The sequence below is a fragment of the Schistocerca nitens genome, chromosome 6, assembly GCF_023898315.1.
Source record: "Schistocerca nitens isolate TAMUIC-IGC-003100 chromosome 6, iqSchNite1.1, whole genome shotgun sequence".
Classification (NCBI taxonomy): Eukaryota; Metazoa; Arthropoda; class Insecta; order Orthoptera; family Acrididae; genus Schistocerca; species Schistocerca nitens.
The window spans coordinates 147,371,531-147,387,385 of NC_064619.1; the positions used below are offsets into that span (position 1 = coordinate 147,371,531).

The 15,855-nt window shown below is 36.4% G+C and overlaps 1 protein-coding gene across 2 annotated transcripts in view; it reads right to left on the reverse strand.

Annotated features, from left to right (window-relative positions):
* LOC126262365 (NSFL1 cofactor p47) overlaps window positions 1-15,855 on the reverse strand; it is a 56,202-nt gene that overhangs the window by 18,608 nt on the left and 21,739 nt on the right. For both annotated transcript variants that reach the window (XM_049958950.1, XM_049958949.1), the window contains exons 5-6: window positions 9,534-9,681; window positions 3,873-4,010 (exon numbers count right to left, since the gene is read on the reverse strand). In XM_049958950.1, the coding sequence (XP_049814907.1) occupies window positions 3,873-4,010; window positions 9,534-9,681 (286 nt within the window). The remainder of the gene's footprint in view (window positions 1-3,872; window positions 4,011-9,533; window positions 9,682-15,855) is intronic.

A 15,855-nucleotide genomic window follows, 5' to 3' on the forward strand; every position in this document is an offset into this window, starting at 1 on the left:
AAAAGGCATAAAGATCTATGTAAATTTGATGACAGAAACATGAACTCACGTGATAAAGCATGGTCCCCAGTGTCAATGGTTTTCTTTAAAACTGATGATTGGGTTTTTCTTTCAAGTGAGGAGTGTGGTGAAATCTTATCACTTGTGATATGAAGTAGACATCTACATTTTGAGTGTGTTTTGGAATTTTATCATTCTTCAAAGTTTCCACTTCAGAATCCTTACTTACAATTTCACTCTTGAACAAACTAACCGAAGGGTCCCACTGCTCCAAAATCCTATCTAAACATCTTTTCAATGATAACCATCATGTAGGCACATGTTTCAGAATTTTCCTCGTTTCTGTGTCATGTAAAGTTTTAAACTTTCTAAATTTTTTCTTTCCTCTTTGCACTCCTTTCCAAATAATAAAATATTACAATAATATTTTCGTCAACATTTAAAGGCAAACATGCTGCCCCCTTCTCAGCAGTAAGATTCATTAGATGACAAGAACAGCCTACAATGATAAAGTTAGCAATTTCTTGCTTCAAACATCCTGCCGCACCCTTTTTTAGCCCTACCATTAAGGAGCATTATCGGCACCAAAAGCCAGACAGTTTTTAATGGAATACGGAATTCCCATAAAGTAGAAAATCAGCAATATTAGCTCCAGTGGCATCCCCTTTTAAATTAGGCACAGAGAGTAGGCAATTTTGAATTTCATGGAGTTCAGGGCGGCAGAATGATACAATAATAGGATATAACTTAAAGTCCATTTTATTACTACCATCAGTAGCAATAGCGAATGGATTCGACAGCAAGTGCGTAATAATTTTCGCTTCTTCTTCCATGCACATTTCCATAAGGATAGCGGTTGTTTTTTGTTCTGGTGCACCAATATCATTTCGTAATTTCAGTATCGGGAAACATTTTGCGAAACAAAGGCCCAGTGTGGTTGGCACAGTTTATAGTCAAGTTACGCTCTACAATAAATGAGGTAAATAAAGCCTCGGCATTCGTCACAAAATCTACATTTTGGGGTTTACACGAGAAGTTAAGTTTCTGGTTCCGTTCTACACAATGGACACTCTCCTTGTGTTTTTTAGTTTGCACATGTTTAACAATGTCGCATTTCCCACCATGAGCCACTGAAAAGTCACATCTACATACACTAGAAAATGCATAAGTTTGTCCTTCCTCGATTCACTTAAACATGGAAACTCTACCTTATACACGTTTCTGAACACTGCATTGTATTTCTTCGTGATCTGCATGAAAAATAATCAACATCTCCAAGATACGCAGCTAACAACTGCTGCAGAGTACACAAATCACGCAGCAGAACCAAGAACACAATGGTCCTATGTTCTAGGCAATGCTCTTGTAACAATGATGCCAACCCTGGCCCACTGTTTCCCCCTATATTGCACTTCAAATTCCCCTAAATAATTTATCACACCATCAGGTAAGCAAGCGGGGGAGGGAGTCAAGAATGAAATTGTCGAGCAGAGGGGCGGGGAGGGGATGGTAGCAACTCTAAATACTTTTCCCCCAGAAACATGTATCCCTGTAACTTCCTCCTAGGCAGCTTAATTCCCCCTAAATTTAGGGGGAAATCCCCCAACTTGGCAACACTGCCTTGTAGACACAACAACGCTAATTACTTCACTTGGAATGACTATCAACCACTCCTTGTCCACGATAACTTTACAATTGCGCTGGTGCTACCAGAAGCGGAGGAAATTGGCACTAGTTGAAAGATTTTTATTTGTCTCCGAATGTTGCAACAACGATAAGTTCCTTACTTCCTTGTAGATACGAAGCGCGAGCTACGCCTACTGCTGCTCCCAACAGCTGCCGCACAAATCTTCCAAGTTAACATAGACAAGTATCAGCCATACCTTGTCATCCACCAATATATCAAAGGCGAAGGATTTTCAAATAGTAAGGAAAGTATTGAAGTTGCTCTGAAAATCTGGAGATCAGTCTTCACGGCAGGGAGATCAGGAGGAAGAAGGAAAAATAGGTAGTCTCCCGCTTAAATCAGGAGAGTTAGCACGTCTGAGAAAATCACTTGTCAGTTCATTGCGGAGCACCACCAGAACAACAACAACAACAACAACAACAAATGATTAGCAACCATTCCATCCAGGGCCACTGACCCACACATGTATCCTTGCTCACTGCATAACACAGAAATAACATGATAAAACTGCCATTGGACACTCAAAGCATGGGAAGAGTCTTGTCAAATGACAAGTTGCTGCACACAATGGTAAGTACAGTAGGCAGAGCAATACATATTACTATCCAATAGGAACAATGCAATAAGATTCTGATATGTCTGCCACTGTCTCTCAACAGTAAACAATACATCAAACTACTATCAGATCATGTAAAGCCATTTGTTTGTCTATTGCAATCTACAAGTGACTTGTGCCCTCAACAGTACAATGTACCACTCCTAAACTGTGTCAGAATAGTTTCAGTAAGAATCCATGGATAATTGGGTGCTTGCATATCACCTGCCCTTAATTCTATTGAGTATATCTATTACACCATCAAGTGAGATATGTGCATCCAGCTCAAACCAATCCCTGTGAGTTAAGGGCAATAATCAAGGGGTCACAGACCAGGATGACGCTCCAATTTTACAGCGTCTTGTGGAGCCAATGCCATGATTCATCACCACTGTCATCAGTAAAAAAGGGAGTTGTAATGGCTACTAGCTATGCATTTCTAATTCGACTGCTCATATGAGTAGTTCAGAACTCTAAGTAAAGAATTTGAAAAGGATAGTTATTAAGCTGAGATGCTGAGTCGCAGACAGGCACAACAAAGAAAGACTGTCAGAAAGTAAGCTTATGGTAAATGATGCATTCACACAGACGATCACAGTCACTGGCTGCTGAGGCCAGTCTGGCCTCGTTGGTCGAAAGCTTACTTTCTGACAGTCCTTTTGTTGTACCTATCTGTGACTCAGCGTCTCTGTTATATGGTGAGTAGCAACTATCCTTTTTATAATACTGCCATAGTCCAGCCTGGATTTTCCATTGTTTAAGTAAACAATTTGATGTGATATAAAAATTCAAACAACGTATGTTCTGTTACGACAAGAGGTATTCAATGCTAAAACATTTCCTGGGTGTCCTTTTATAAGATGGGCATGCTTTTTAAAGTTGTGTTTATGTATCTATTACATGGAGATGATTTTTAACAGTGTGAATAATACATACTCATTTTACTGTTTGTATTCCCAATAAAAAGCAAAATATTGCCATCTCAAGCTTAATGATCAGAAATTTATGCTCGTCTTAATTCTTGACTTGCTTTCAAACAACTCTAGATGAATTGTGTAATTAAATGCTGAAGCCCACTGTTACACTCTACAATCATGCTGGCCTGAATATCCTACAGATAACAACTTTTAACGCTCAAGGCAATACAGTTCTTCACAATTTCACAATGGCTTGAATGAAAACTATTTTACGGCAGTGGATCACCTCATTAATGGCAGTGACATATTCTTTTCAGCTCTGCTTGCCACTGTTGTCTAATAGTTATTTCAAAGAAGCATAATATGAAATGAAAAGAATGTTTGGAAACAAACAAACTAATGTACAGGTCATTCAACTGCAATGCCCATATGACTGAAACAAGGGAGACTAGGAAATATCAAAAATAAGGAAAAGGAAATATTTGTATGCAGCCAATATTCTCAACACCCCCCGCCCCTCCAACTCCCCCCCAGCCCTCACACCCACACACACGCGCGCAAGAGAAAGACCTTATAACAATGTGGGATTATCTCTACAACAAACCAATTTAAATTAAAGACCTTCCAACCAAGCAAATGATAGTAGCAATAGATAATGTGCACATCTACACACCTGCCTAACAAATGGCCCTTTCCTGTGAAAGCCCGGACTTTTGGCTTTGAAGTAACAAAATCTTCATGGTGATGGTCCTCCATGTTTAAGTGGACTTCAGAGCCATTAGCTTCACGTAGCAACTCTTGAGGAATCTCTCTGGAAAAAAAAAAGAACCACATATATAATAATGAACTCCTGGATAGGATATAAGCAATGACAATGTATAGGCCAAGACTCTAATTTAAATCGTGGGGTAGGGCAGCGGACAAGTACAAAAAGATGATTGCCTGCTAGTCTCAGACTTTTCTTCTTTAGCAAACACACTTGATACAGCATGACACCAGCACAAGAAGTAATTGGCGAAAAATGTACAAAATGTGGTAAAAAGCAAGGTGAGCAAAAATCTTAAGTGCTAATATCAACATCTTTTGTAATGAACTGTTTTTAGATGGAGAAAGCAAGCAAAATGGTATGTGTGTTTCATTAGGATTATTGATGTTATTTTATTTCAATAAAACTAAACACATTTGGTGAAAAAAATGTGCATTTCCTTGGAGTCACAGGACAAATTTAAATTACCTTCACTAATTTCAGAAATAACCTCAGTAAAAAGTAGGCCTCTTTAAAGAAGTGTATAAGGCACGGAAGAACTGTATAAACCGGCACCATAGGTGACTGCCGATAAAATGTTGTTTCTACTATGTTTGTTACTGTTGGTTGTTACCTACTGTGTCATACTTATTATTTTAGAGGTATTGTGCTGAAATCCATCCCTCATGAGCTCTGGCCTGCTGAGGAGCACCAGTCCTGGGCCTATAGATAAACCACAAGAATTGCTGCATCAGGCCACACAACAGATCTGGCCTGGGGGCAGATCGGTGAGACTAGATCTAACGGGCAGGGCCTGCACATTAGTGGGAACCAATGGGCTTCAGATCAACACACCCGATCCATCAGAGGTACCCGTAGAAACAGCCTGCAGTTTTGGCCCGTCATGGAAATCCACTCGTGCAGCCAGTTATTCAAGAGTCACAGATGGCATGTTGATGAAATGATACCACACTGATCAATCCATGCTAAAGTTAGCTGCCTCTCGTCGACAGCAGCTAGGCTAGTGGCAAGAAGTGGTGACAGCACTGACTGCAAGTTGAGGGGAGAGGTGGGAAGGAGAGAAGTAGAAGTAGTAAGGGAGCAGGGAAGCAGTGCATGTATTCAGCTGCATCCAGCCAGTGACCATGCATGACACCTCAGTAAATAAACCATTTCATCTACCAAGACCAAAATGATATTTTTCCAGTGTTTTTTTTTTTATTTGCTTGATTTCTCTGACATGCTTGAAATCCCCTGATTTCCAGAACCTGTAGCAACCCTGAGTGTACAGTTCCTGATCATGATGAGGACGTGCATCACTGTCCAGCATTAAATGCCAAATCATCATACAGTGTATCATGAAGTGAAGGCATGTGGCAGTTTCAGTAACCAGTCTGTCATGTAGCAACAAGCTAAGCCAATACTGGGTTTCTCCATCTCCAGTCCTTCCATTACATAATCATCCATGGCAACATGAACACGATACTACACTGCACAAGCACCCTTCACAGTTATTCATATAACATTGAGGAAAGAATATGGACACAATATCATCACATCAACATGTACAATAAACACAATATGATTCCAACAGTCAAGAAGACAGAAAATATAAATAATACAACAAATGCTGTGGAAGAAACAGTGTATTTTTATTGGGTGATGGTCTCCTTAAAGGTGTTGCCCATGAAATAAAAAATGTTAACAACAAGGTAAGTGCCCAAGGTTATATGAAACCAGGTGCTCACACCAACCAAGTTCTATCAACAATAATCGATACTTCTAAAATGGTAATGAAGAGAGACTACACTGTGATCTGTGGTAGTTCAAATGACTTTGCACACAACAAAGGTTTGCCTGCTGCTAACATTTTAAGAAAAGCTCTAAACCACATGAAGCATTCTAAAGTAATTATAGTTGATATTCCACAAAGGCACGACTTAATACACTCCTCATCTGTAAACAATGCAGAATAGCTACAAGTAGACATTGTGCAGAAATCTGCGACAGCTTTGAAAATATTCACAGAATCGAAATACACAAATATGGTAGAGAATTTTACACCACTTATGGCCTTCACGTCAACTGGCATTGGAAAAATCATCTAGAGACTACAATTTGTGACATCATTGCAAATGCAAGGAGGGTTGTGAACTCCAAATCATCAGATTTGAACAAAGAGTCCACTGCAACACAAGGAAAGTTTAGGACTGAGTACAGACAAACTGCATTGGACAACTGACTGGTGGAAAAAAAATCACTTCTTCCCAGTCTTTCAGTGTGTGGAAGCAGACCAACTTGGAGAAATGGAGAGTGAAAAATACCTTGCCCAGACCTTCGACTGAAATTTACTTTTAGAGAAAACTGTGTAACTGTTTTTGCAAAACAAAAACTGGCAATTTATCACCAAAATATTACAGGCCTCTACAGTAAGATCAATGAAGTGCAGCCTGATCAAATGTCTACGATCTGCAAGGTATAGATTATGCACATGTTCTATGCTTTAGTGAGCACCCTATTAATTCTGGCATAGAACAAATTGTGAGAAATAATTACTACTTAGGAAAATTATTCTGTAGATAATATTAAGAAAGTTGTGGTTTGCCATCTATGTTAAAAACAGTGTTACATGCAGAGCAACTGATGTGCAGAACTATTGTTTGGAGCAACATTTGGAAGTGTGTGCCACAGAACTGTCTTTAAATTATTCTCATATATCAGTAGTAACAGTATATAGAGCACCTCCAGGAAACTTTAGAGTCTTTTTGAAGCGGTTAGGTGCTCTCCAAATGTACATATTCAAGCACAGAAGAGATATGATAGTGCTTTGGGACTTCAATGTAAACTTTCTAACAAATTCCAGAGACAGATAAGATCTAGAGAATTTGACAACCACAAATAATCTTGCTTCTGTAGTGTCAGGTTTCCTACCCAAACAATTTCATGTACAAGCAAACTAACTGATAATATATTTACAGACTAGATCAAAGTAGGTGATAAAACTAGCGGGCAAGTCCTGAATAATCTCTCTGACCACGAGGGACAAAGGTTCACTATTAACACAGAATGAGTGTGACCCCACTGGAAAATAGCTAGGATAATTAATGATGAAACTATCCAGACTTTTAAATCACATCTCCAAGATACAGACCAGAGATCTATGTATAATTTAGATAACGCCAAATCCAAGTACAATCTTTTCAGTAATGAAGTGACACTGCTTTTTAAAAGTAACTTCCCAAAAAGGATATGTAAGATCCAAACTGAAAAACTCACCAAAAAGCTCTGGATAACAACCTGAATTAAGATTTCATGCAAAAGGAAATGAGAGTTGTAAATCATCAAGAAATTCAGACAACCTCAATCAGTTAAATAACTATTAAAAAAATTGTAATATACTAAGTCAAGTTATTAAGAAGACAAGAAGTTTGTATCTTTGCTACAAAATCAATACATCCAGTAACAAAATTAAAACTGTATAGGAAGTGATTAGGAGTGAGACTAGAGCAAATTGCCCCAGTAGGACCAAACACATTGTTCTCAACAATGGAAAAAAAAAAAAGAAGAAGAAGAAGAAGAAGAAGAAATGTGGCACTAATTTTTAATGATTACTTCTCAAGTGTTGTTGAGAAAACAGGAGTCAATGGCTCCTTAGAAAAGGCCGTAAAACACAATAAGGTAATGTACAAAATTCTTTAGAGCACACTGCACATGAAGTAAGAAAAAGAATAATGTCTTTAAGAAGTAAAACTTCAACTGGTGTCAACAATGTTTCTGACAAACTGTTAAAAGCCAGCTGTAATCATTTCAGTCAAGTCCTAGCTCATATATTCAATACAAGCACACTAACTGATATCAGGTACCTTCCCTGATAATATTAAGTATGCTATTGTGAAGCCCATCTACAGAAAATGCAATGCCTCAGATGTTACAAACTATCATACTATCTCTCTTTTGACTGCATTTTCTACAGATCTCGAAAAATTAATATATGCCAAGGTAACCAATCATTTAAAAACTTTGCAATAATTAGTAAAAACCAGTCTGAATTCAGAGAAGACATCTCCATAACCACAGTTATATTTTCATTTACCAATAATGTTTTGGAATACTTTGAAAATAAGATATTGGCCGTTGGCGTAATTTGTGACCTGTCTAAAGCATTTGACCGTGTCAATCACAGAATACTTATAGAGAAAGTATGCCACTATGGAAGCTGAAGACAAATCAGCAACTGGTTCAAACCATATCTACAGAACAGACAACAGAAAATAGTGATAGATGGTAACAACATGCAGGTAGGAGGGGTAGAGTCTGACTGTAGAACAGTACATATGAATTTCCACAAGGTTCTGTTCTAGGTCCCCTGCCTTTTCCTCATATGTATTAACAACCCAACTCTGTCCTCAAACAAAGCAAGGAACTTTACAATGTTGACAAATGACCCGAGTATTGTGAGAGACAATAAAACATCCACTGACCTAGAGTTAAATGCCAACACAGATGTTCTAAAATGGTCCATCAAAACCAATTACATTAATTTCCATTCTGATCACGAAAGCTCACAGGAGATTAACATTTCACATGAGAGCCAATATATACAGAAATAACATTGTTCAAAGGTCTTGGGCGTCCATATCATTAAGAGGCTTAACTGGCGATGCCGTATCACCAAACCCTGAAAAGGCTTAGCTCAACACCTGCCATCCAGATAACTGCCAAAAATGAAGCCATCAATGTATCAAAATCTGCCTACTTTGGCTACTTCCATAAAGTATCTGCAAGTCAGAAAAAGGTTGTCCATTGTGTGGAGGTACTCCGAGAATCTCATGTCATAATCTTTTCAAACAAATTGGGATACTAAACGCTACATCACAATCTCTATTTTCAATCATGACATTCATGTTTCGCAATCCTTCTCAATATGAAATGATCAACACAAGAAGGAAATATGACATACATTATGAATTGAAAAATTGGTCTCTGGTGCAAAAAGGTGTAAAATACACAGCACAAAAACCTTCAATGCACTTCTAGGTAATATTAAATACATGGTAGTAACATACTACTTAAAAAGTAAACTAAAGGAGTTCTTGCTTGAAAAAAGTTTCTATTCTCTAGAGCAGTTCTTTAGCAGAGACAGATAAGATTATTTCCCAAGTATGCGTGCACACATTTACTCTGTCTGGTTTTTCTTGCACTAATCTAAATTAAATGTAAAACCAGGTATTAATAAAGATCCAACCACAAAATGATTTAAACTTTTTCATACCGCAATTTTAATTTGATAAAAAAGACTTGAGTGACAACTAAACAGGGCAGTTAAATTTTGCTTTCATTATTTTCAGCATTTGAATTTGTTGGTTAAAATTTTATGTATCAATTTTTTTCCTATGACAAGGGAAGAAGGATGTGGTTTCTACACTTACACCACTTGAATGAAGATATTAAGTTCTTAATTTGGTAGGTTTTGAGTGGTGAATAATTAATTAATGACACATTCCATTGGTATATCAGCTGGTTAAACTGTTATACAATCACGAAGGAAATGGACAGATTTTAAACTATAAACCTCTGCTGATAACTTACCCTCTGCGCACAGATTCCAAGAACTCACGATTTTCAGGATTTGTATATTCTCTCAATGGGCCATCATCAATGCTGAAGCCTTCACGCCAGAGCTTTAATGTGATTTCAGTATGACGATTCTGAGATGAACGGGATGCTCCACCAACAACTGTTTAGTTAAAAAAAAAAAAAATAATAAAAAAAAAATCACTTTCAAGCAGGCTAATTTAATAAATTGCACATTTAAGTAACAGGTAGTACATATGTAGATGTACAAGTTGTATATCGCAACAAAAAAGCAGTACACAGGTATGCTGCAAGTGAAACAATTCAATGTGAAAGGCTAGAGTTAACTATTTCGTGACAAACAATTAAATTTAGTTGTCTTTAATAAACAGAGAGCTAAGAAATAAGTCATCTGTGAATAAAAATTCGTAAAAAACAATCCTTTTCACATAAAAATTGTTACCATTATCATTTTATTTCTCAATATGGCCATACAGAATTCTGTTCAGTGACGTGAAGCTGTTTCCTGGTCATACTAGTTCACCTATGTTCCACTACCAAATATAATAAGCGGGAGGAAAAATGTTTCAGCTCTGAACAATTTACATAAAGACTGCCTCTTCTTTCCTTTGTTCATCTATCTTTGTACAATAATCGTACTTACCCAATTATAAGACGAGTTTTTTCTCAAATTCGTCATTCGAAAAATACAGGGTTGTCTTATTATCACAGATTATACAAACTGTTGCTGAGGTTAACATTTCTACATTGGTTAGTAGAGTATATAGGGGTAGTCTTACATTTATAGAGGTCGTCTGACATTTAGATATGAAGCTTTGCAACTGATGTCAATGCAGATTTATTCTGAAGAATTCGGAAGGAGAGGCCTCTGCAAACAATACTCACATTCCAGGAGGTTCGAGATTTCCTGATAGGCCTGAGCATTTGATACGGTATCGACGCTGCTCAATCAATCACATGACATTAGTTCGCGTGGCGCTACGTACTGCAAGAAGTACAAGAGAAACTACGAACTAGCCACTAGAACAGTCTATTGCTTTGATTAAAACTTGATAATTTTGTGAAACACAAGAGGAAGTAGCATTAAATTCAAATTACAAACTTTCGTTTTATTCGAACAGGTTTGCAATAAATGTTCCCATACATGTATGGATCTTGTATAAAAACATTAACACTGCTTTTTAAGTAAGTTAACATTCAGAAATGGAAATGTTGTCCTTCCAAAACACATTAGTTGATTCAGAGCCCAGATCAAAATTTTATTTGGTTGTGAGAGAGTAATGATTTACCAAATGGATTGCAAATGAGAAATCTGGTTGCTGATCACGCGTTAGAATACTAGATAGAAATGTTAGGAGCTTTAGCAGCTTTTAATCAGCTTTAGAACATGACTGTGATATTCAGATAAAACGAGGACAAAAATTAATCCAGAATGAAATGTCTAACAAAGAAAATCATTCATTAAACTCACTGTAATTGTTGTGAGAATAAATTACAACGGCAAGACCCATCGTGGAGATAGTACTGACAGACACCTGTAACTCAAAGGATAAACATTAAGTTTGAGAATCGGACTGAATAGTGATTGTAATCGCGAATTTATATATGAGTTGCCGTTGTCACATACGAGCTAAAATGTAGACACTCATCTTGACATATGGCAAATAAAAGAGGGTGTATCAGTAGCTAGTTGTACACAGCCAATGAGAGAGTGGCAGGCAGACAATATGTTTGGAAGCAAATGACACTATAATATTCCCACGTCACCACACAAACCTAATCCTGTATTATGATAAAAACAGATGTGTTTTCATGTCCCCTGGTAACCATAAACTCAGAAATCACAACATAATAGCAAGAAACAGCTGAATATTGTGACAACAAACATATAAATTTCACTGCTGTGCTATTAGCAGGATGGTGATGACGATGTGAAAAATGATACAGGGTGACCACCAAATCTTAATTCTCAAATTCAAGGTTTTTTCCAGATTAAAAATAATCATTTTCCATGTTGTCGCATAACTTATTTTTACCTAAATGAGGTTAGCAAACACACTGTGCTGGAAATAACAGGTAACATATTTTTAAAATATATGTAATACAAGCTGGACCATGTCATGTTATGATGTACAACACACACCCTACAGTGTAAATGACTAAGTCAAGTTTGAACAGTTGCAGGATACTGCACATTATAATGTGACACAATTGTATTTGAATTGCATTCCTTTATACAACACTGTTTGTTCATTTAAGATAAACTTCTTATGATCATCTGATGATTTAAACAGTCAGTGCGTGACAGAATCAATAAAGGGCAGACATACTAAAATACAGAGTCACTTCTCATGAACTAATGGCTGTAGAATGTTACATTTCATCCAGAAAGAATACTTGAAGTTTCATTTAGGACTGTATCTTTGAAATTTTTCAAGGCAACAATAACCTAAAATTGGTTTCTTTATCAAATAAAACATAATTGCATGATTAAGTAACCAATACTTTGCAACAAATCACGTTACACATACTGTTTGTCTCAATTCATCTACAGGCCTACACTATGGAATATGAAGTGGCAGATCAGTGCTAGGGCTACTTTTGAGGAAACATTGTGGCGAGCCATCTATTATTATGTGAGATATAGCACTTTGAATTTTCATCAAGAAAGCAGAATTCTCACCCCTCCCAGTCTGTCAAGATAAGCGTACAAGTGATGTCTGATGAATACAACACACACCCTGCATATTCCCAGTTCTCTGCTTAGCTACCCTGCACATTTGAATTTGACTGGCCCTACTGTAACATACTTACTAAGGTATAACACACACACACACACACACACACACACAGAGAGAGAGAGAGAGAGAGAGAGAGAGAGAGAGAGAGAGAGAGAAGACTGACAGTTTATTTCCTAAATAATATTTGAAAATGACAATACACTGTACTTTCAGGAGACAAACAGCTATTTTTTTCTGTTTCAGTTTTTCATTTATATTTTTCCCAATGATGGTTTTAAAACATTCGTGTAGACAAACAAGTTTAGTCCTGTAAAACTCTAGCACCACATCAATGAATTTTAATGCCTCAGTGAGCATAATAGCACGTAGGCCTAATGGAGAATGTTGGAAGTTTAGGGTTCTGGAATTCAGAGGAAATGGGGGAGGGGGGGGGGGGGGAGATCATTTCAGGAACAACGGACGTATAGGATTCAGCCTCACAGGGTGCCTGACAGTAACACATGCGTTACCGGTATATGATCAATAGCACATTTTATACAGAAACATTATTTTGTTCTAATTAGGATGCTTCATTTTTCTGTTCTTACAGTTTGAAAAAGACACAGATGATCTGCAAACCACACAATTGCTAATTTACCTATACTTGTGTAACTTTATTTATATTGTTTTTGTTTAATCAATTTTAATAATATTTTATGAAATCACTTAACATATATAGCCATCTGCCTATATTTCACAAACATAAACAAATTCTGCTTTTTGCTCTATAAATAACAAGTTTCACAAACAAATAACTAGGAAGATTTATAAAGTATTATAATTTATACTGTATTATAAACAAGATAATCAAAAACCAGAAAAAAATATTTAGATGAAAACTAATTTCTCACATGTCCAATTTCTGCTGTAATTTTAGATGCTTTGGCCAATATTTTTGTTTTATTACATTCTAACATCTTAATTGCAGACTGTGTTCTTTTTCTGGCAAATTCTTGTTCTTGTTGTTTTTCAGTTTCACTTGGTTGTTTCCTTTTATCATCTTTATACAATGAACTTGCTTTACACACAGACAGAATTAAACTTTTGTCGATTTTTAAACTGTGAACACCGTCAACATCATGGATTGCAGCATATATATATGTCTTTGAGCAACAAGACTTTTTGCATTCTGATTCTGAACAATACATTCAGAATTTATTGAAAAATGTCATTCGACAACTGTATTTCCACGCAAAAGTATTAAGATGATTTTGAGAAACTCTACAAAGTTATAACATTCTTTTTTTGGCAATTTAACCACGTTCCTCCAAAATTCAACCATACAAGTTTCACTTCTTTTGAAAAGTCTCATTTCTCTTAAAATATGAGCACTGCTACAAATATTGAAAAATTCTTGTTTAAAATGATCTGCTTTTATGCCACATAACCTTTCACCAGAGACAAGAATTTCAAGACATAATGTCAACCTTTTAACAGCCATTTCTTGTTTTAATGCTACTGAAGGGTCCAAACATGAAATGGCATAAGTAATTTTATATTTCAATGGTGACCTTTCAAGTAACTTTTGTATCATGGGAATAACTCGACAACACATTTCTTCTTTAAGTCTCAAGATGTCAGTCGGGTTCTTAGCTTTCTTTAAGGCATCTCGTGTAGTAAAACCCAATAAAAAGCACTGCACAGTGTCTTCTTATCCTTCATGTCAATTTTCATGAGGGATTTTTTGTTTACGAAAATGTCTGAACTGACAACTCGCTGCATTAAAGAGGTGGTAAGAGTGAACAAATCATTGTACAAAAAAGAAGGCAAATGTACATCACTTTGGAAATCACGTAAAAAAATCTTCGGATGCATGCACAATCGCAGCAAAAAAAAATCCAGTTTTGAACCTAACAGTTTGTCTTTAACAGCTCCAGATAGGGCTTTAAAACTAAGTGAATTAGAGTTTTATTTTGAGCCAACTGAGAAACCGAATTTCTTAGATGTGGAAGAATTTTTAGAGCTCATTTGGCCACATTTGCATTTTCAATTCATGCCACAGAATTCCTAAGGAAAATTTGAGGAGGCTGTATATTCTGTATATTGATCTCTCTGTGTAGGCAAATCATGAATCAAATAATACAAGGATCTCAAAAATTGTGCGATTCCCGTACCAGTTTTGAAAGCTCCATGAACTAAATGCAGGTTGAAACTACGTAACTGCAAGAGTTCCATGTTTTCAGAAATTTCTTTTAGCTCATTACTGAAGTCCTTACAAACTAAAATTCACATTTGGTCCATCCATCAACAACTGAAAATTTTTTGGAGGGTTCTGCAAATCATAAGATTCTTTCAAGTCATCTAGTAAGTCACTGGTGCTTGTGTGTTGAATAAAAGCAGAGTCAAAATATTGGTTTGAAACCTGTAACTTATTTAGATCCCAAAAACTAACATGAATGTCCACTTGTATTTTTCAAGGAACAATATTTAAACTCTCATCAAATTCAAGAAGAACTTTGCCATATTGTTTAATCATGTAAATAAATTTGCCATAAAGAATAGTACATGCAATATTTGTTCTATGCAATTGCGTTTTCACAACAATTTGATTGTATGGAAACATTTGCGGAAATGATGATATGCAAGCAGCCACAACTTGGGGATTGACAAAGGATTATAAATTGAACATAAGCACCACAAAATTTCAGCTTTTATGACATTTTCTGATTATAAAAATGACTGCACTGAAAATAGTTTAGATGGCCAGTTTTTTTTTTAACTGAAAATTTCACACCTGCATAATTCAATGATCAAAACAAAGAAAAGATTAACTTAATTAAAAACAAAAAAAAAACCTCCAAATTCAATTTGCATGGTTGCAGAGAAGATAAAATAAAAAAAAAGTGATGACCGAAATAGATCACAGCACTCTAAGGGAAATCTCACTTCGTAATGGCTCGTTTTTATGAAGATTGACACACTCGGGCGTAAAAGTTTTTGAGAATAATTTTAAATGCAAAGATAATTCTAATCAACATCTTCCTCCCCTACATTTGCTCAAAGTCTCAAGGAATACACTTCGATTGTTCATCATGGTTAACAACAAAATCTTATACAACATAGGCTTATCTTGTTCATTACTTTGGGATCGAATTTTCATTGCGTCAGGTTCTTGGCGTTGCATAAATATATTTATCGGAAAAGATTTCCGTTTGTTTGCGGAAAGTCTGCATTTTGGGCTTTAAGCAGGGCTGTCCAAAGCACTATTCCCCATTGTCGAAATATTTAACATTGTGTTGCTTCAAGAGGATAATGCATTCATTTATAATTTGGTGTCGTGCATAACCTAGGGATAAATTGACTTGTGCATACTCTGGACTCAAGTTATACTCTGCTTAGGCATGACTAAAGAACACTGCGCTCTGATACATTATGAACTTGTTCAACTTCGCAGGCAATTCACACTATCTGTTTCCATTACTGATGGAAAGATGTAGATGGCACTAGTCTCAGAAAACATGTAACCATGGCTTCATTTAAGCAGCTGCCACACAGCTACTTTCAAGAACTAAAAATAAACAGGCGTTACTACGCAT